Consider the following 22960-nt stretch of genomic DNA (forward strand, 5'->3'; position numbering starts at 1 on the left):
TTGTAAGTGCATGAGTGTCCAGAAACTGGCACAGAAGCTTGTACAGAAGACTGCAGTTTTTTCGCCTGAAAGTATGGACCCTGACTTGAAAAAGAACATTGCACAAAAAATGCTCAAACAATGCTCATGCCCCTGCGTTGTGGAGAGATTGCTTTCTCAACTAGAATAAAACAGGAGGAATAGGTATGCTGAACCTGAACAACATAAACCTGTTCTTAAAGTGAACAACAGAGCATCGTTCACTTCATTCTCAGAACACAATCCAGAGAGCAGCTCCACATTTGCTACAGCATTTCTTGAATGTTTTTAAAACACAAACCTCAACCAGAATTCAGCCCATAAAGACCTTAAGTAATAGCTAAGTAAACATCTGCATCTTTTCAAGTTGTTTCATCCAACATGAAAAGAGCCTCTACACTCTGTTTAAAATGTATTTTTATAATTTTTATATTGTGTAGAAAGTGTAATAAAAAAATACTTGCTTATTGCTTAAAAAAGAAACAAAACACAAACTAGAAGAGGATTAAAGCTGCTAACAGGACTTGATATTTGTAATTTTATACTTTGTTGTTATTATTACTTATTTATTTTGACAGCTTACATTTCAAAAGCACTGATTCTTCCACCTAATTTTAAGACAACAAAAAGATTTTACAAGAGCCTTTTACTATGTAACATCTTCTTCACTAATCCTTAGTCAAATAAAGGGAAGGCTGCCAGCATTGTTCCCTACAAAATATAAAATCAGGTATATGACAAGCCAATCTGCTCCCTGCCTTTCACAGACCTATGCACAACCCATGAAAACTGAATTATGGAACACTTAATGAAAGTTACCGAAAAGTGTCAAATGACAAAATACTGAAGTTACAAAACAAATATTTCCATATTGTAATCACGTTTAGTTGAACTCTTGAGCAGTCAACATTAAGCTCAGATGTAACACAAGTTTTCCTCTCAGAGCCCAGTTCAGAAAAGGAGAGATTTCACTGTCACATATTGATTTCCTTTATTGCTGATTCAAAAAAAAAACCTGATTTTTTTTCTGGGACATTTATATAGTCCTATCTAATTATATACTCCATCAACCTAACTCAATTAAATAATAATATAATGATGTGTAGGAAACAACTGATATATATGCAGACAGTTTAAGTAGTACTAATTACATTCTAATTTTTTTAATCCATCATAATGAGCCTTTCTTCCCATTCTCAGAATGGAGGACAATGTGTAGGTTAGTATTTATATTCAGTGCATTATATTATCTTTTTAGGAAGATCACTGAAAGTACAAATGAACACACAAGTCCACCGAGTTCACCATACAGCCAAACTCCATTTCAAATTCAAGCAGGATTTTTTTTAATTGTCAATAATCCCACAGTATCATACTAAACATTGCAGAGTATATTTTTAAAATGCTACATCCAAAGTCTGTCACCGCTCTCTGTACGATTCTACCCAGTCTTTCACAGTAACTACAGTCTCTGAAAAAACATGCATAAGAAAGCACTGTTTCAATATACAGAAAGCATATCAAAAAGGTTTTCTACTAGTAAACTGTTTTAATACAGTACTGTGTATCTTCAAGGCATTATGCTGTACTAACTATTAAAGCAGTTCAAAACATACTGCAGCTCAAAGAAATATCCAGAATTCAAGAAATAACAAGAATTACCATTTCTACTGCTGTTGAAATTTACCTTTTGATCAAACAGAAGGGATTACAAGTAACCCACCTCTGCATTGCTCTCAAGCTATTTCTATCTCCGCACCGCAAAGTGAATATTTGGACTCAAGAGAAATCAACAAAGATTGAGCTTAAAAGACTGCAAAAAAGATTCAGGCTCATGAGGTCAAAAGGGATTTAGATCAACATTTTGTATCAGGTCGTACAAGGAAATTTCAGTTAATTGGTTGTTTTAAGATGTATTTAATATCAAAACTTGCTATATTGCCCAAAGGTCTTACCTATCATTTTGTCTTGGGGCACAAAATTCAACTGTTTATAGCAAGTAGATAAACAACAGTAATAAAAGCATTCACTACATGTTTGTGTTAAATATTGTTATTAACAAACCAACCTTCTCTTTTGAGCTTCAGAGTCTCTCCTGGCTCGTTCTAATGCCAGTTCTTCTGCTATTCTTTTCTTTAGTTCTTCATCATTAACTACAATTAAAAGAAAATTAAATGAAATGTTAACACAACACAACATATTCCCAATTACAGAAACAACTGCATAATACAGTGCTCTATTTTATTTATTTTCTTTTTTCTATAAAGCAGTTGGAGTGCTTTCTTGTGGTTTAACCACCTTTCAAATTTTAGCATACAACATTAGAAAGCCTTTAAAAATTACTCTTACTAAACAACTTTTCAATTAGTGGAATCTTTTGAAAATTAAAAACATACAGTATATGTTAAATTAAATACATTTTTCTTAGGAAATATGCCTTTATAAAGTAAAATTAAGGGGGATGGGACTGAGACCTAAATAGTAAAGCCATAAAATGCTGCCTTTTATTCACATGGAACCAAGGGAAACATCTTCCTGTGTAATGAATCAATTATTTTCAGATGCGTATTTTACCCAACCAAGCATTTGCAACATCTTAGATATCCATACTTCTAGTTTCTATTGTTAGAAAAAGATTTTGCCTCAATTTCTCCCAATTTTGTTTAAAGAGGCAGACATGGAAAGAATATTTTCTTCATTTAGATTATGTCAGATGAGTTAGCTGAAAGTCTTGTTAAGAACTGAAAAAGCGGGGAAGCAACTTCTTCAAGTGTATGAATAAACTTTTCCACACAAAGGTAGAAAAGTATGAGAGCCGGTAATCCTACAAGCTTGAAAGACATCTATAAGTCTACCAAAATCCATTCCATAAGGTTCTGAAACACAAAACAGGTCTATTCCCAACTCTCTGATATTCAAGGGCTCAGTCATGCAAGCTACGACACTGATACCACTCAATATTAACTATCTCTGCATCTATAGGCAACTGCATACTTCTGAAAAATCTGACCCAAGGAGATCAGAAATAGTTTGTTGTTACTTCCTTTAATAGAAGTTGTGCAAATAAAACATGTTTCAATAGACTTCCAGAAGAAACCATACTGAAAAGGTTGTTTCAACCTAAAAAAAAGAAAAAACTTGGAGTTGGTTTTGCATGTTTTATCTCTACCTGAATACAACTTGACACATACATAGCAGGAATTAAAGAAAGAAAAAAAAAAAAAAATTAAAATACCCAGTCATCTAGTAAGAAAGAACAACATTTTCCATTTGGGAGAATGAACTAGCTTTGTAACCAAAAGTTATGCCGACTTCAGTAGAACAGCTGTTAACTTTGCATAAAATGTTGATTTGTAGCAGTCAGTAAGTGTGTGTTTTCCTACAGGAAGAAAAGAAAACAACTATAAAGTACAGCTGTAGAAAGAGATTAAAAATCGAGTAATTACTTCCAGGTTTATTCCAATATAAATCCTAATCTAGAAATCTTGACCTGCCTGTCTGGAATAAAGGTATACCTACACTAGCTGAGCTGTACTTCTGTAACCCTGCGATACTCTAGTATTCCAGTACAGGCATACAGATAATTCCCTTATTTATATGAAGCATCTGGCTCAGATTCCACTCTATGGAACCACAGAGCTAAAAGACATGTAATCTCAGTCCAAAATGCCTACCACTTGAGCATAATACATGTTAAATTCCAGAAGGTGATACAACCACCTCATCTGCCCTCAGAAGCAGTAACAAAACCACTTGCTTACGTAGCTAAAAACCAGAGAACTACATTTTCAGGCAATATAAGACACGAAGCAATGAGGAGACAACAAGCAGTCTCTGTAGAGGTTGCATTTGTATTACATATTTATGCACACAGACAGCATTCAACAACTGTTAGCAGTCGGAAACTTGTGGAGATACTGGGGCAGAGAGGGAAAAGCCATCAGCCTCCTTTTTCATAACAAGCTGATCGTTACGGTATTTGCCCAGAAAGTGGAACATCTGGAATTTAGATCCTCCTAAGATGGACCAGTTTGAGTCCACATATCATATATACTCCCATGAAGTGCTCTAAACGCCAACCTACCATCTAATTTAAGCAGATACAGCCTCTTTTTTTTTTTTTTTTGCCTCACAAAGCTAAAGAAAAACTGCCTGAGAGGGTGCCTAGTGATTAGAAGACAAAACTGAGACAGCTTCCAATTCTAGTACCCCCTTTGTGGAACCAGTTATTTGTTTTACATTAGACAGCAATCAGATCTAAAAAAAAAAAAAATAGACACACACACAAAAAAGCCAGTGACAAATAGCCATATATCTCGGTGACCTTGTCTCCAGGAGTTGGCTTTATCTGCAAATATTATCCAACATCCTTAGTTCACGTTCTCATTATAGTTAAGAGTCCAGTGTGCAATTCTTCTCTTCCTAAAGTAGACTTTTAAAATAGTGAATTTTATGAACGAATGAAGCAGCTTCATCAACTATATGGGAGTCTTGGCCAACTAATTCAGTTATAAGCATCTTAAGTAAAGCAGAATAAATCGATATCCATCCTGCCAGACACAGCAAATGCTTAGATGACAGAAACAGAGTTGCGCTGGGGAAAAGTGGGGGGACACTTGTGAATGGCAAAATGAGACCCCAGCCTAAAAATATATTAACATATGTGAAAATTCAAGAGGTAAATATGAATCTTGTAACAGATTACTATCACAAACCCTGGATGAAAAAGCAAAACCCTATTTTATTGGGACTATCTCTACTGACTCTTGACACTGTTCCACTATTTTCTCCTCTGAGGCTATGCGAGGATACTGTCCATCCGAGAAGATACTGAGTTGTTACAGCACACCTGTACAAGTCCAAACAAAGATCAGCTGGTCACAGTGAACTGTATCACCAGAAAAAAAGGTTTTGCAAAATTTCAGGCAATCACAAAGATCCTGTTTCTGTACTGCAGCACACATTAATCTTCCCCACACCTCAGTAAGCATCACAAGCCAAAATGAGAGCAGTTAAGGTTCTGCATTTGTACACTTAGAAATTATTAAGCTGTCATAAAAGCAAAGAATTTATTTCACATCACAGCTACCTTATTCACAGAACAACCTGAAAACCATGATCAACTGTTTCTTACTGCAGTTCTGCTCAACCCAGATACCTCAATATTTCATGTCCTTCTAATACTGGACCTGAGAATACACAAAATGTTGCATAAGTATATTGTTCACCAGCATCTACATCATGAAGTTTATTGTTCTGGTGTGCAAAAATGAGTACAAAAACTCTAACAGACCATAGAACAGTTTTTTAAGTCGTAATGAGAAAAGATTCAAGCATCAGCCAATAAAGACATTTGACCTTAACAATCAATTAGGTTACCCATCGATCAGCCAAATACTAATAGGGAATAAAAGTGGAGCTATAGATCATTCAATGGAATTATTGTAAGATATAATTGGGTAGCTCCCATATGGGAACTTTATGATGTTCCAGTAAAAAATTGCAGTTCTGCAAGTAGGAGGGATTTGTTCTAGGGGAAGAAGCATTTAAAAAGACAAAAGTTAATTTATTAGAAAGAGGATCAGAAAAAAAATGGAACTGTTTCTAGATAAAAGCGATAACATTTCTCTCTGATGCCAATCTCTACTCAGACAATAGGGCATTAAAAACAGACAGTTGAGCACTAAACTACTGGAGAATATTAGAACCTGTTGGGTGCAAGACTGCTAAAATAAGCGTGATCCGGAGACGATAAGTATGCAGCAGTTGCCAAAAATTATGTAGCCATTCCCACTACCACCCCGACTACTTTAAGTTCTTCAGGATACTGAAATAAGTGTCAACTTCATAGTAAGTGCATCCCAGAGCAGACAAATTTGGAAGATTTTCAGGCAAGTACATTTACGAAGGTCACACTTGCATCCCAGTGCTTTCTTATACTCCTACAAGAGCGTAAAATGAATGCAGCTCCACCATTTCCCAAGTCTGAATGTGCTAATGCACAGCTCATATCACAAGACAATTTAGATAGATGGTCAGTAATGGGAACTACACTTAAAAAGCCATAGTGCTACAGCCAGAAATAACTCTTCTCTGTCCTCTTAGCATGTGAAGGGTAGATGCTGATAGGTATCTGACAAGCAGTATTCTCTTCAGGATAATGGAAATGGAATACCACCAGCTGCATTGCCAATGGGCTCATTACTATGCTCAGATCTAGCAGCAGGTTGCACAATGCTTAAAAGAGTGACCAGACTCTTCTACTTAACACCACAGAGAAAGAATACCACTATATGATAAAAACCACAAAGCTCTTGCCTGGATCTTAACAGACTAAGCAGTGATTGTCAATGGACAAGGACCTTTTGCCATTTTGATGACCTCCAGTGTGCAGTAACCTAACCTTCTTATTTGTCCACCTACTATTTTGGAAAAGTTTGAAAGATATGGTTATTTATGTCTAATATTACAGTGCAAATGCATGACATTTCTTCCCCTTCATGCACAGATTCTAACTTTAAAAAGAGCACAGATAAGTTAGCCAATTATTATTTAAACCATTTTCACTTACTGCAAGCACAGGCTAATATATACATTTGGTTCACTTAACTTCCCCTCCCCATGCACATACACAAAAAGGTAAATTCAGCTTCTTTAACATTTAAAACAAAGTTCCAAGAGCATGGAAGAAAGAGGACAAGACAGCCAAAGATGAGATCTGAAGAAACTATAAATTATGTCCAATACAGATGTATTGGCCAAAACCTCTGACCATTCCCAACAAATAGAAGAAAGGCAACTTCGAGAATAAAAGTTATAGCACATTTACTCAAGTTTTCTACCAAATCATTGCAGTTGGTTTTATGCCTTCAGATGGATCTGCAGAGTGAAAGGGTGTGAAAGGGTGTGAGAGTAGGTCTCACTGGGACAGGGTTTTATTTTGAAAGGAATGCAGGACAGGCTGGCAGTTATGGAAGCGTAAGAGCATTCTCTGCATGCCCTTGTTTCAACACTTCTCCATTCAGCCTTTCCAGACAGGGAAGACACCGAGATTCCTATCCATCCAATGCCCTTCTGGCAAACCTGAGAAGACGCTTATTCTGCCACCTTTTTAAAAGGCCACAAAACCTATGAAAATGGTTTTGGGAGCCACTCGTAGAGACAGATACCGTTTTCTGTAGACCAGCTAAAGACTAACCTGATTGGTGTTAAAAAAAAAAACCAAAACCAAACAATTATACAAACAAGAAGAGTGTGCAAAGCCATTTGCTTAACCCTTATAATTGATACCCTATTTGTGCCTCAAAATCAAATGAACAAGGAAGTATACACCTGATATGTTTCCCAGGGTCCAAAACACTTTGAATAATTACAGGGACAACTGATGAGGTCAGAGAAGATAAGCGTACTGAAGAGCTTACACACTTACCAACAGTTACTGAGGTTTCAGCTATATAATACGCACTTCATCTTGAACTTCAAAGGCCACCCATTAGCAGTATCGGAGCAAAGCCAAGAGCTTCACATGACAACAACAATGCTTGAGAAGCAGTCAGCAATTTTATCTCCTAGGTCTACTGTAGGTTGGTGCACAAGGGTATGTGCAGCTCAGCTACTCTCACAGCATTTTTCTCCAACTCCTCTGCCCTTGCTAGTCACAAGATCTAAATATGTACCTTTTTCCTCTCGCTCTGAAGCATTGCTTCATAGGAAAAGCATTCAGCATGATACTAAGATTACAGCAAGAAGGCAGCACCTAAAGCTGCAAACAATACATGTTAGGTAAAGCAGACACCTGCAGCCTCAAAAAGGTTAGCCTGAGAAATCAGAAATACAAATACGGAAAAATTAATCAAATAGCCTCTAGCCTGCAGAGCTGGAAATCTGCCCATTAGTCTTGCATTTTCAAAAAATCATTAATGGAAACAGCATTTATTATCAGGTACCTTAACTAAATCCTCTTGAAAGGTCAGGTGCATTTAGTTATTAATGAAGAGACACTTAGGTTTGATACAATCAAACATCTTTTAGAAAATACTTAGCTAAATAACATTCAGAAAATGAATTTACCAAAAAAAAAAAAAAAACGCAAAAAACAGTTCTAAACCAGTTCTACTTTTCCTTTTCATTCAGCTTTGCCACAAAAAAAAAAAAAAAAAAAAAAAAGATATCCAGTGAACAGGACATCCTTCACAGAGAAACTTCTCAAAGACCAGAACAGAATCATACAGATGTCCTCCAGGCCATTTGACCAACTTCCTTAAAAAGATAAAAATTTGCTTTTACATGAATACCGCCAAGGATGGAAACAGCACAGCCCCTCTGGGCAACATGTTTCGATACAGGACTGACCTGATGGTGAAAAAGCATCTCCTTACAGGACAAAAGCACTCTTGTTTCAATGTTTCAATGTATGCCTCTTGTCTACTGTCTTCCTGCCATGCACCACCGTGAAGAGGCTGGTTCTGTCTTATCAATAACTTCTTTGCTGAAAGAGTACTTCCAAGCCTAACCAGTCCAGGTCCCTCGGCCTCTCCTCTCAAATTTCAGACCACCACTCCCTTCACCCAGGGAGCTCTGCAATGCATTTTGGGCTACACTGGCTACTTCTGCCTTCAAATAAACAACTCACAAGGAAGGACAACCCATGCCATTTAAATTAAGGTACATGGCTTGGGTGCAATCCAGAGGAATAACGCAGGGGTAAGATACACAAAACCAGAATGCACAATCTTTAGCGCCTGAATGCATCAACGAGACAGCAAACGAGAAGCTACATATGCAACTGTCATGGTTTAACCCCAGCCAGCAACTAAGGACCACACAGCCGCTCACTCACTCCCCCCCCACCCAGTGGGATGGGGGAGAGAATCAGGAAAAAAAAGTAAAACTCCTGGGTCAAGATAAGAACAGTTTAATAGGACAGAAAGGAAGAAACTAATAATGATAATAATAACAATAATAAAATGACAATACTAGTAAAAGGATTGGAATATACAAAAAAAGTGATGCACAATGCAATTGCTCACTACCTGCTGACCAACACCCAGTTAGCTCCCGAGCAGCGATCCCTCCCTGCCCAACTCCCCCCAGTTTATACACTGGGCATGACGTCACATGGTATGGAATATTCCTTTGGCCAGTTTGGGTCAGCTGTGCTGGCTGTGTCCCCTCCCAACTTCTTGTGCCCCTCCAGCCTTCTTGCTGGCTGGGCATGAGAAGCTGAAGAATCCTTGACTTAGGCTAAACACTACTCAGCAACAACTGAAAACATCAGTGGTGGTTAAAAAAAGACTAAAGAAAACTTACATGAAGTGGAGTTGGAGAACACTGCTCCAAGTTATGTACCAACCATTGCCAGAAACAGGAAGACTTCTTTTTTGCTGGAAAAACTATTTCACAATTACTTACTGCAGAATTTCTTGCATTCACCTCTGTAGCATCTGGTATTGACAACAGAGCATCAGGGCATTCAAACCATCGATCTGATCCAACAAGGCAGTTCTCATGTCCCTGTGCACATTAAGTATGAACATTAACCAGCTCACTTGGGACAACGTACCTTAGGGCTGTCTTTAAACCCATCATCTGTCTCAGTAGCTGGCAGGGCAACTGCAGCTTTGTAGACATTAAAGTTAATGAAGATGTCACAAGGAAAATTCCTAACCGTGCATTAACAGTCATAAATATTGAATCAGAAGGCATACTTCGGCAACTGGTACCTTCACAACATCAAGCTGTGGGCTTATAAACACATTATGGGTCTTCCATAATTAAAACACTTTCCCCACCTACATTCCAATTTAAGATGCATAATATGCAATTATTATAATATTCGCAAATACCCTCAATTTATTCTCTCTAATTAATAAACACTCCAGTTTGGTCCATATCTAAATTTCATACATCACACAAAAAATATCAACAGTAGCCATTTAAGTTGAACAGCAGAGAAAAGACAAAATATCAAATCCATTAACCTTTAATTTAAAAAGAGTAGCCAACTATATAAATGACAGGCACTTGAGTAGCATTATTTCCTCTAGACCAGGAAAAAAAAAGTATATACTTTGTTTCTTATTCAATTAAACAACAAGAATGTATTATTACCTTTCCTGACATTCTCAAAGTTGTCTCAAGCAGCTAACCATGGAAACAAAATTTGTCTCACCCCTGAAATAGGTTACTTGAGGTCCAGGTTAAAGTGCACTGGTAAATCAATGCGAGACAGTCCATCTACACCTCCCCATGCTGCGTGCCGTCCGTGCGTACATAGAAGCTTCAGCTCATCAGAGCTGTCAATCAGGTAACTCTTATGAGCATAAAATTCGCCGATATAATTACATACTTTAGTTTGCTTTGGATATCAGTAACACTGTCAAGGAACTCTTATCCTGGACTCCTAAAAACATAAGTTTTTAAGAAAGCCATATAAATATTCATTGCACACTAAAGAAAATAGTTAAGGCTTCTAGTTCTGAAATCAAACTGTATGATTTAAATATTGATTAAAGCCGCAGCAAATATATTTAGTGCGCTTAAATTAGGTGGTAAGTCAATGACATCATTAAATATACTCTTCTTTCTTTAATCACTATTTTTGGAAGAGCCTGGACTTGCTGGTAGCAGCACACAAGAGGAAACAAGGAAATGTTGTAACTGTTAGTACATCAATATTCCCGGCATACAACTTTTTTTTTTAAATTTAATGGGTTTCAAACACTGTTGTACCCGGTCTTTAACCCTATAAATAGTCCAAATTAGTCTTAGGCTCAATGGAAGAAATAATGAACCATCCCTTCATTCCACCAGCACTAAAGAAAAAACTCCAGAAATAAGTTATTTGCTTTAAAGACCAAAGCATCTGTTTCTCTCGCTATCTCTCTCAACAACAAAGGAATCCCTTAGAGACCCTCAGGAAGTTTACTGTGGTATGTACAACTGAACTATCAGAAACAAGTATCTATGTGTGCCAGAACAGACGCTTTCATGAGTGACCTTATTACACATATCCCAAATTTCTTTATTATGAGCCATGGATCAGGGCGTGGTCAGCATTTACACTAGTGGTTGGGTTTTTTTTAAATTTAATTCTTTTTAAAGAATAGCATTCTTAAGAATCAATTTTATTTTAAAACTCATGCAAATTTAACTACCAACACATACAGCAACTCTTCAATTTAAATTCAGAATTACAAGCACTTCCTACAATCATGGATTCAGTACAAACATAAAGCACGCCTCCAAGGACAGAAATTTGTATTAACTGTTAAATATTGGTAACGTGCAGCAATACTTAAACAAGCTCATAGGATAATTAAATACAAAAACAATGCAATTAAGTGTGCATAATTTAAAAATATTTAATATTTTAGTTTCCAAAGGCGCTCTTGCATATATATTACATTATCTATTTTACAATGGAAATGTGGATATCAATCGATTTATACTAATTTAAATTAGCAACAAGATGGTACGTGATCTAGAAATAACAAAGCAAAGTTAATTCATATTATGTTTGGAACATCCTCTTTTCAGTATCCCATTATTGTTGTAACTGTAGCAGTAAATCCCAGAACAAACTTATGAAGGGGGGCTGGAAAAAACAGGGGAGAGCAGGATGACAAGGTTTTCCCCTGCTGTTCTTCGAATTGGGTTCTATCTGCCTGTGCTTAACAGTTTTATTTAATAAGAATTTGCACCTAAACTAGAAAAGCAGAGAATTTTCATTACTCCCTAGCATGTCCAAGGTTACATTCTAATAATGTAACAGAAAAATCAAGTAAGCAGAAATGGATGTATACAATCCACAGAAAGACAGAAAATTAAAAAATACAAAATCCTGAGGCTAAACTTAGATCTTTTAACCACTAAACAAAGGAGAAATGGAGCATAGGAGAATAAAGTGATAGGAGTCAAGAAGCAAGGACACATGAGCAAAGCTCAGTGCAGGTCAAGGCCATCCTGCTGCACCGAAGAGCCTGCACAGAGAGCCCTTCCAGTCACCGAGGGCTTAACAATAAAACCGTGAGCTCTTCCACTACAAAATCCTTACGCAACACTCAGTCTGGGTTTTCGTATCGCCCAGAAAACAATCCTCTCCCCTATTCATGCTAAGCTCAGACTGTCAGCCCTGAATGCAGGAAGGGAGAGATGCCCTGGTGTCATGACAATCACAGTGGCAGAATAGACAGAGGTTCTCACCACAAATTTAAAATTGGATGTTTGTGTGATTCTTCCGTCAGACTTCATGATGATTCAAAAAAAGTGTTATAGGAATTTCAATGCAGTAGAGTGAATCCTCAAAAAATCTGTCAAGAATTTTCTTCCAGAAACTTAGAAATCGTTACAAAAGATATGCATGCTTGACAGAGACGAAACATCCTGTCTTAGAGGACTTAAGTTAGATACAACAGGTGACAGACACAGGGAAGCACTGCAACAGAAGAAACACGAAATATGGGCAATATATCTTGAAACATATGACAACTAATAAAATAACCCATTTACAACCAATAAGTGGATTGAGTTAAAGAAGCCAGTTAACATAAAAATGTACCTAATTTTTATTTTTGCTAGGAATTCCTGCTCTGCCAGCTACATGACTATGTGAAGCTTTACTGTAACTTTTAAATTTGTTCTCAATGCCCTTACAAGGTTGTAAACAATTTCAGCCAAACCTTCTTAATAAGCCATCCTTCTCACCCACCTCCATAATATAAGTGTATATATATGAAATAACTTATTTCAGCAGCTATTTAGCTGTAAGTCATTTTGCTGTCCTGTTCATTTTAAATAATTAAAAAAAAAAAAAAAAGAAAGATTAAATGGAAGCATCACATACCTTTACAAGGCTATCACTGGCAGAATACCCTTAGATTGAATACATCAGTTGAGAGACTTGCTATTCCAGCTGTCTGTGCTAGTAATTCCTACTATACATACACTGTAAGGCTTTTCTTGCTGAATACAATGGATAAAAGCATCCGGATTCCATAATTCAACATTTAAAAAAATAATCATATTGTAAGCAATGATGGAAAGGATTTTATGATTCTGCTTTCAACAGAATTAAGCATGCAGTGTACTTTCAGGACAATTTAAGTTGTCCAGTTCCTCATCTTTATGGTTCATAAGTTTATTGTAAAGCTATTTTATCTTACAGTATGGGGAAATTTAGTGGTATCCCTTTTATATTCTTGAACAAAATAATTTCTAAATTCTTTCACCACATGTATTTCAATGAATGTCTTCTACCACTATAGAAGACAGTGTAATAATTATGTATTTCTACACATAATCACTAGGTAAAAGTGTTTATAAACTAAAACATCTCTTTAGTTTTACATTTAGAAGTTACCACTAATAGCAAAGAATTACTAACGGCTATTGCACAGGCCAGCACTCCCAAATGGGACTCCCCGTACTGTCAAGGCTACATAAATAGCAAATTTTGATGTTCAGTTCATCTACTACCAGCATCTTTAAAGAGGATTCTCCAGCTGTGATTGCACACTATCAGTGGCACTGAAAAGTCAATTTTACCCAATTACAGCTTTGGATTGCAGTCGCTTTGGACAGGAATAAGAAGATTCACAAAGCTGCTAATCACTCTGAATCAGAAAGCCCTCTGTTGAGGATATTTTCACATACCTGTCCATTGGTGGGAATACAGGCTCAGAGTAGCTCCAGGCATTGAATTTTACTGTCAAATGTCCATGTACCAACGGTTTGTGGGGCAGGGGGCCCTGCTTTTACATAAATGTGGTTCAAAGCATAGGGAACGGGCCTTGCTACCCAAAGAAGGTTAAGTGAAGATTTCTAATGAGTGACTGAATGGGATGAGTTAACACGAATAGGTAATGGAATAAAGAACAATGTTATTTTCTGATGTTGTGCATTCCATACACACAGTGCAAATAACTGTACACATTTATAAGGAACAAACCCCCACTCCTTTTTTCCTTTTTCTTTTTTACAGATAAATGTTTGCAGAATATAAATTTCTATTCACCTAACTTTTCAACCTAAACTGAAATTTTGTGTTCCATTCACACTCACATATTGGTAACTAAAAATGATCCTATCATGGCCTATGATAGAACCTGTCCTTTTGTACCAAATCAATCTGAACAACCAATCAGGAGAAAGAGGGCAAGGCAAATAAACATAAAGAAAGAAAACTGGTATTTGCTGGAGGATACAGTTTCATGATGATGATGATGCTTCATCAGCCTTCTGACATTCAACCCCTTCACAACTGCTTACACTATTTCCAAAGCCAGCTGCATACTCACAGCTCCAAATGCCAAAGGAAATTCTCCCCCTGCTTTGTGAAATTAAAAACCAACAGTATTTTCCTTCCCATAAGCAACTAATTAATGATAACGTGGCTTCTTGTGGATTTATGTTCTATTCCTCTTACATAGACAATAACCCTACCTTCTCTCATGTCACTGTACTATTTAAACAAAGAAGGTGAATTTTACAGCTGGCCCAGAGTTACGCACACAGTGACTGCCTACCAGCACGGTTGTATTGACTGATCAGTAGCACAACATACTATAGGAGAGTTTTGCCTACCTGTCCTGTAGTAGGGCGTAATTTGCCTGTCTCCCAGCATCCTGAGGGGTCACACAGTAGGTAATGCTTTAAAACTGTGGTTCCAAATGACCATCCTGTACTAATATGATCACACACCAAAGCCTGCATCCACCACTAATTCGCAATTACTCTGTTACTTAAAGCTATCACAAGACACATCAAATTTAAGAAGTTATCTTTGAATTTTACTAAAGAGGGGAGCAACTGCTCGTTTGTCCTATCCTACTGCTGTTTTCAAAGAATGGTGACTTTCTGCACCAAGCTCCTTCCCTTCAGCTGCTGAATTTCAAATGCTTGTGACAGCCAAGCATCAGAAAGCATGCCCAGAACAGCAGCCCAACCGCTAGCTCCAGGACCTTCCAAAACCTAGCCTGGCCTATTTGCCTGCATTGCCCCAAAGCATCTCCCCACTTCATATTGACCCAAGCTCTACCAAATACCCCAGGCTCACTGATGTATAGGCTTTTCCACAGTCTTGTAACTCTCCAGCATTCCCCTGCCTCTGCCTTTCTGCAGTTGGACTCGATGATCTTAATGGTCTTTTCCAACCTAAATGATTCTATGGTTCTACATGCATCAGGTACAGCTGTAGAAGCTCTTGCTGCAAGTCTCTGCATATCCTTATCTCCTCCAAGCTCAACCCTATCATCAAACCATCTTTCCTTTCTCACCAGTAATGCTCTGAATTTTTTCCAAACCAGGTTACGCACAAGCGGACACATTCCCTTCCTGGCCAAGGAGACCAGCCTTTTTGGAGGGAAGGGACTGGTAAAGAAATCCCGTAGGAAGGAGGATGGAAAGATGAATACAGAAATTTCAAAGCACTGATAAGGTGGAAGGGGAAGGATATGGAATTCAGAGAGGCAAATCTACAATTAAACTAGGAAAAGATGCTAATGATGGTAAAAGAATATGACAATAATGATGGAAAAGGTATGGGTACTTGCTGGAAAGAGAGACCTTTGTAACCATTCTGCAGCAGACCCACATCCAGTAAGGAGCTTCCCCCAGGTGTCCTGAACACATCCTTTTGAGGAAATTTCTAGGAGCGGAACAAAAGCCTTAATGTTCAAATAAAGTAAGTTGCAACATGCATTGGAGGATACACCAGCAGTTATTTTCACTTTGCAAATCAGTTCCACAGTATGAAGATAATCTATGATATAAAATGCTGGTCAATAATCACATCAGGAAACACTGCAATAGTACTACTGTCACCAATCCATTTGCAAATTTTCAGATAACATGTAAATAAATTAATTATCCTTGAGAAATCTACCTCTCTGACTAGTTTGGATAAAACTGGTTAATAACTTTGAAAGTTATTCTGGGAAAGAGGGAAGATAAAAACAAATTACATAAGAGGCCATAATGCAATGATACTGTGAAAAAAACAAGCAGTGAAAGTGCATCTTTACAGGTAAAGGTTAATGAAAGGGAAAAAAAAAAAAAAGTGTTTCACCCAAAGATAACACTCATCAATACATTTGCTGATCCTCTTAACCATATTTCTCAGTGGTTGGAGTTGCATGGAAAGATAAATCAAGGTGCCAAACTTCTACACTGTACATTTAAAGCAATCTAACAACTTAGCACTAAATTTTAAAGGGAGTAAAAATTTTCCAGTAGAAGCTGAATATTCAGCAAAAAAAAGTGTAACCATCTCCGTATCAAGTCATAATTTTATTTATCGATGACATGGGCACTGAAACTCTGCACAAAGTCTGAAAGCAATCGCTTCACCTAAATTAGGTACAAAGAAGCCGGCAGTGATAAATAAGTGGATCTTTAACAGCTGTTGTGGTGCGTTCAAATCTAATCTCCTGTTCATTCATTCAAGTTATAACAACAGGCTGATACATGGATGTTTTGTATCAGTGCAGAGAAAACAGTAATTCCAGAGTTTGTTTATTCTGCTCAGATGCAAACTACAGCACATTCAGTCTCATCACTGCTGACTTGAGAAGGATACAAGGAAAAATATTTAAACAGCATTTGGAACAAGGTCCTGTAAATGAAAATCACTGACTTAAAAAGGGAAGTGCAGGAGAATCTGCAAGTATTTTCTTACGTCCTGAGGATAACGTTTCCAGTTTCCTACATCCCATAGAGCAGTATGTTTATTTTAGAGAATAATCTGAAAGTCAAGCTTTAGTAGCAAAGTGACAGAACACTTATTTCATGTAATATTAATGGTAGGACACAAGAAGTCAGATTAGAAATAGCCAATGTACACATTTCAAATATATGCACCACAACAGTATCAAGGGCACTTGAACTCCTCGCACAGGGGCAAGGATATGTTTCTGTTGAGGAAAGCGGAGGCGACAGACAAAACATCGTCAAGTGTCTTCCTCCAACTTCAGCAAAACCGGATTTGTCAGCAGACAGCTACAGTATTGTCAACTTTGAAACGTGGTAACGGAAGTATTTTCAGCCCAATATTTAGCACTGTAACACTGCTTGTAATAATAACTGAAAACTGATGGTAAACAATATGAAACTATGATGTTTGACTATTTTCATTATTCAGAAATTATACAAAAATAAAGGATAAATGCTGAAATCTTTAAAATTCTCACAACAACAATCCAACACCTACATTTTTAATAACAGGTAATGAGACCTGCTAACAAAAACAACTTTTTCAAATGACTGGTCTCTAAACTGATGTAATACTTACACCATCTCCACCACTGATAGCTTTTTAGTGTTCTAAGTTGTTAGCAGTAAGGAAAACAAGATACTACAGAAGGATGCAATGAGTAGCAGTATTGCCAAAACCAAGCAGATGCGACTCCATTCTAGGAATAAACTGCCTTGAGTAGTCACCAAGTAGGTCATTAACCCAGCATGAACGAGCAAATGCAAGAGCTAGTAGTGTCTCAAATACTAGAAATGGAATTCAGGAATTTAATAAAAGGTGCAGGGAGAAAGAAAGAGGCTGTCCTAGCAGGCAAGAGTTCAGATATGAAAATCCTAAGGAGAAAGAGTAATCTGTCAGCAAAGAAGGTTCCGGTTAATTCAGAAATATATGAGGTTCACGTTTTCTTTTGAGTAAAACATTCTCTCCTCTCCTCTGCATATGACAGAGCAGGTTAAAAGGAGCCAGTGTGTTCAGCAATCTCTTCAACAGACAGATTGGCACAGAAACAGACTCAGTCAAAACTTAGTTGACAAAGTGATGTAATGTGATATCCAGTGCTGCTTCTCCAAAAATTAGTTTCCTTAGGTTTCTGATTAGCATTGAAGTCACTCTTCTATATAATCACTGCCTTTATTAATTCTTTCTACCAATTTCTGCAGATACTACTTTTTCTACTTAAATTTCAGAATACTCAGTGCCATCTCCCCCTGTTGAGAAATGTCATTTTGTAACATCAGGGATAATTGAGTCCTTTCTCTTATGATGAGCTGCCTCCTTCTCACCAAAAAAGAGAAGAAAAAAAAAAAGAGGAAGAAGGAAAAAAAAAAAAAATCAAGCATCTTGGATGAACCACTCATCTCAACTCCTTCTGTATAAAGCTCGAGAGATTAAGGAGAAATAGAAGGTTTTCACAGGACAGGACGAACCACCATATCTCACCCCTAGCCTAAATGCCTAGCTTAGATTAGATGCCTATTTTTCAGATGATTAACATTAAGTGAAATCAAACATGGTTAATGTAGCTAGAAATGAGAATCAGATAAACTGGTTTCATGAAGCATTGTCAGAGGTACACAACAAACCTTGCAAGCAAAGGGAAGAAAGAATGTCCTTACTCTATTTTTTAAATTTAGATTTCAAAAAACAGGTAATATTACCTGAAAACTGCAATTTTCAGTCTGGTGTTCCCCAAAACTTTAGTAATATATCTCAACATGAGACCATTGAAAATCAAGGAGTTCAATACACGTGCAAACCAGCCTTGGAAAAAAAAATCGTAGCAGTAGCTGAAACTGCATACTGTTCCCCTGAGGCACATGAAAAGGTCTCTAAGTGGTTACCTTCTGTTTAACTAAAAAAACAACTAGTACAAAGCTTTCAAGAAGCAGCACTATACAATATACTTAACCTGCCTGATCTGACAAGTGATGAAGAGTTTTAGTAACACTTTGCTGCAGCCTGAAGATCAAAGAATAAAACAAAGCTTGTCTTTTCATCTTAATGTGATAAACCACACATTTGAAGTATTCTTTAATATCACACTGAAAATTCTCTAACTGTTAAATAAATTGTGATGGAAAGAAAAGTAGCATTTACTATTAAAACCACAAAGTTTTATTACTTAGAGGTCTCCTTGTCCTGCACAATGATCTCTTACCAGTTCCTCGGAGGCTTGGTTTAGAAATATTTTGATACATTATCCCTTTACAGCAGTCCCTCACTTCTTTTCATTTTAATGACAGTTGTAGTCGGTGGAGAGACAATTTTGATAAGAATACATTTTACTATAAATCCAGAGAGGATGCTATATAGCAGAATGGCAATTTCCTTGCATAGTGCTATCAAGACTAATACTGGTGAAAGCAAACAGTTCTAATTTAGTCATTGGTTTTACTTCATTAAAAATATCAGTATTTTTGATTTTATTCTTTAAGATAGCAAAATCATTCAGACTGCTCCAAATGACTTCTATTCTAACAATCCTTTAAATTACATACCCTTTTATCTTAGCCAGCTATCTGGTCTTTTTGACCTATAATCCCAGGAAGGTCTCTGAAGGACAAAGGAGAAATAGCTGGGTTTTATTCTGGTGCTCAGGCACAGCACGTACTAGAGAAGTCAAAAGGCTGAAATTTCAGAGGAAATATTAAATAGTTCAATGCCTACTACTGGCAACCTTCAGGACATTTAACTCTCAATATGAACCAAGAACTTGAGCACATGTGAACTGTGATTTCTGCAAGAACTCACATGGGAGATTTCCAACAAGGCCTGCAACAAATGTGTGCCAACAGGCATCATCATCTGTCACATTCTGATTTCTAATGGATAATGTAACTGAAATTAAGAAAAAATGAAAAAAAAAAGAAAAGAAAAAAAAGAAAAAAAGCCCCATGTTACCAGATAGATTTTTATTTAATTCTAACATGAAAAAAACCAACCAAACCCCAAAACTCAAAAAAAAAAAAAAAACCACAAAAAAACCCCCACACTGTCTTTCCACAAGTCTGCCTCAGGAACATTTGATAAACTCTGGTGGCATTTTCAAAAAGTTCAGCCTAAGGCTAGGCTCTGACTGTCTATGCTCAAAGGTCTAAAACTTTGCCAGGATTTAACTACAAACAATTCAGTACTCAGAACTAGTAAAAGGCAATGGCACATATTCCATGCATAAATGCATAACCATTTAGTCCTTAAAACTCATTACTACATGCTGTTTTACAAAGGGCTCCATGAACTGTGCACAATCTTTTCTTCCCAGGTTAAATTCTTTTCTCTGTGTTTTTAGAGACAGTTTCCTTGGCTTTCTTAATTAAGCTTATTGCAGCACTATAAATTAACACAAGAATCACATGCCAGCCACCAACAGTTGTTTTTCAACATGATTTTCTGCTAAGTACTGGACGATTATGTTTTAGCATGCACGAATGTTGTGCTTCCACATCAAAAAGCAGGTGATTCTAACTTCTAACTCGCAAGCCATTTCTAAGCAAATACTTTGGATATGTTTGTTACACTAGCTACGACAAAAATTGCTTTATATGTGTACCGCACAACTACTCCAAAAGATTTTTAGAGCAAATGTCTGCACTCAGTAAACCCTAACAGAGCACATACAGCCTTAAGCAGAATAGCATGAAATTTAATTTCAACAAATCCACTTGAGACCAAAAAGCACACAGTATGCGGTACATAAGAATTACCTGTTTCTAAGAATATATAGAAACAAAAATGACACTTCTAAATGAACGCCCATTGAAAGATAAATTCTGCCTATCTGCAAAAAGCCACACACACAGAAAACCATTTGTAAAAGAAAAAACTATAAAAGAAGCTGACTATCATCGCAATGAATCTACCTCGGCCTGAGACCTAGTTACTTACGCATAAGAGTAGAACAGGACCTGACACATGAGTGTTCTTTCTTTAAATTTCATCTAGAGTATCAAAAGTTCTCTATCACTTGTACAATGAAAACCCCTAAATAAATCAATCAAATGTCCCCCTAATATTTGACAATATTCATGGGATATACATGGGATATACTGGCTTTCTCCCTGATCCTCATGGGGGGGGGGGGGGGGGGGGAACCCAAAACACAAGTCAATCCCACAAGCTCTCAAAAACGTAATTCCTCCATTTGCAGAACCCTTGCAAACTCAGAATTCATTTCTTTAGTTCCCTTTACAACACTGATTAACTACAAATAAAGCAATAGTGGGAGCAGAAGGAGAGAGGGGGGAATGGGAATCAGTTACTGAAATTCTAGCCTTAAATGCCTCCCACACATGGAGGGTTAACATTAACACAAATGTCATTTCTTGGAGCATATTTCATGCAGTCCACTACTATGCTGAGATATAAATAAGGTATTTCAGGGGGCTAGTTGGGTTGGCTTTTTTAATTGTTATTACTAATTTACCTGTAAAAGTTATTTTTTGTTTAGAAAAAAAGAAGTTAATCCTTCCTTGAACAGCATAAAAATATTATTTCAATATTAGGAGAAAAAAATAATTCTAGTCTACAAAAGCCTGAGGACTGCTTCATCTCGCAACACTCTCTGTCTGAAGATACAGTCCAGACCACTTGAGCCCTGCCTGTGCTCTCCATCTCCATTAATTGCATGATCTGGTTTATTCCCTTCCACTAGCACTAGCACTTCAACAACCGGTGGTGAAGTTGCTTAAGCAGCTGATTCGGGAAAGAAAAACTTAAGTTTGACATAATCTGCAAAGCTGTTCCAAAAGGTGGTCGTCACCAAAAAGGAAGTGACACTATTGCTCTTGTGTGTGCTCCTGCTTCCCTTCTCTGAACAGACAAGGTTCAACTAAGGGAGCTAAGCTGGTACAACACTCTTCTTGTAGGGTGTTTCTGGATGATTTAGATCACTGGACACCAATTTATTACAGGGACAGACATGATCAGACAAGAGACCATTAGATGAGGTTCGTTGTAACATCAGACTATAAGCTTAAGTATATGACATTTGCACGAGAAGTTCCAACACCTTTTGCCGTCCATTCTTGTTCTACCTTTGGACATTTGTTTAAAATGTCTGTTGTTCCACTGGATCTATCAGCACTTGAAACGCAATTAAAGTGGGCAGCCCAGAGGCGCAGTCTTGATGACACCTCAAAGACAGTACTTCAGTGAAGAATCAAAACACTACTTCTGAATTGGACAAATGTTGGGAATATAGTACGGGGAAGTGCCCCAGGCACATCCAGGCTTTTTCATTCACACCTTAAAAAATTTCTGTTCGTAAGCAAGATGAGCATTCGTAAGGTTCTAGATGCTCCTCTAACACAATTGTTTATCTCAATAATCCAAGACTTTTAAACAATTAAATTAGGGCTTTTTGCCTACTCTAATATTCTCATCATGTCTATCCAACCCTCCGTTAATTACCCACCATCTTTTTGATGAGGTCAATACTGTACTTTGAGGACATGGAGTGAACCAAGCCCTTCCACAGCCCTGAAGTCCAAATTACTATGAACTAAAAGTAAAAAACCAGATGTACAAGTTGCACTATTTGCTAGTTTTTCCTTCTAATTTCAGTACCATTTTACAAGGACATACCCAGCCACCTGAAAGCGTTCACAGAACACCTTGCATGTCACACAGACAGTGAGAACTTTAATTTATTCAGTACTTGCTTCATCTCCCATGCATAATTCTATCTTCCCTATACTCCTGCAATCCAGCGACATGAATGTCAGGCTCAACTAAAGATTTGCTGTTACAGTGACAGCATTAAAAGTTTGGCATCTTTAGCAGTCTAGTGAGTTACAAGACGTTTCACCTTTTGATAATAAAAAACTTCCATCAATAGTGAACCTTTAACCCAAAGAATATCAATATACATCACTGAAAATAAAGTTATCTCCAAGAAACTCAGTGACAACTAAGTAGCAACACAGCAAGCCACATGAGAGCAGGAGCAAGCACTGCAGCATCACGTATGCGAGAACATCCAAGACGGCTTGCTCAAATGCAGATCACACATCAAAAAAATATATACCTGAGCAGGCTACTGCCTGGGTGTCAGAAGCTTCTGATGAAGCTGCCCTTCCTCTACAAGCCAATGTAGAGCACCATCTATCTACTTCCTTCACCAAGAGCAGTAGGATGAACCTTACTCAACAAAACTGCCAAATATTCTTCGGAATGTATTCTTGCCATAATAGC

At 37.3% G+C, this 22960-nt stretch overlaps 1 protein-coding gene across 3 annotated transcripts in view; it reads right to left on the reverse strand.

The window, feature by feature from the left end:
- The window catches only part of CHCHD3 (coiled-coil-helix-coiled-coil-helix domain containing 3), a 156091-nt gene that overhangs the window by 126474 nt on the left and 6657 nt on the right, over positions 1 to 22960 (reverse strand). For 2 of the 3 annotated variants that reach the window (XM_052789212.1, XM_052789211.1), the window contains exons 3-4: positions 19520 to 19606; positions 2087 to 2171 (exon numbers count right to left, since the gene is read on the reverse strand). In XM_052789212.1, coding sequence (XP_052645172.1) covers positions 2087 to 2171; positions 19520 to 19606 — 172 coding nt within the window. The remainder of the gene's footprint in view (positions 1 to 2086; positions 2172 to 19519; positions 19607 to 22960) is intronic. The other variant, XM_052789213.1, reaches the window with a different exon arrangement.

Source organism: Harpia harpyja, chromosome 6 (genome assembly GCF_026419915.1).
Source record: "Harpia harpyja isolate bHarHar1 chromosome 6, bHarHar1 primary haplotype, whole genome shotgun sequence".
Taxonomy (NCBI): domain Eukaryota; kingdom Metazoa; phylum Chordata; class Aves; order Accipitriformes; family Accipitridae; genus Harpia; species Harpia harpyja.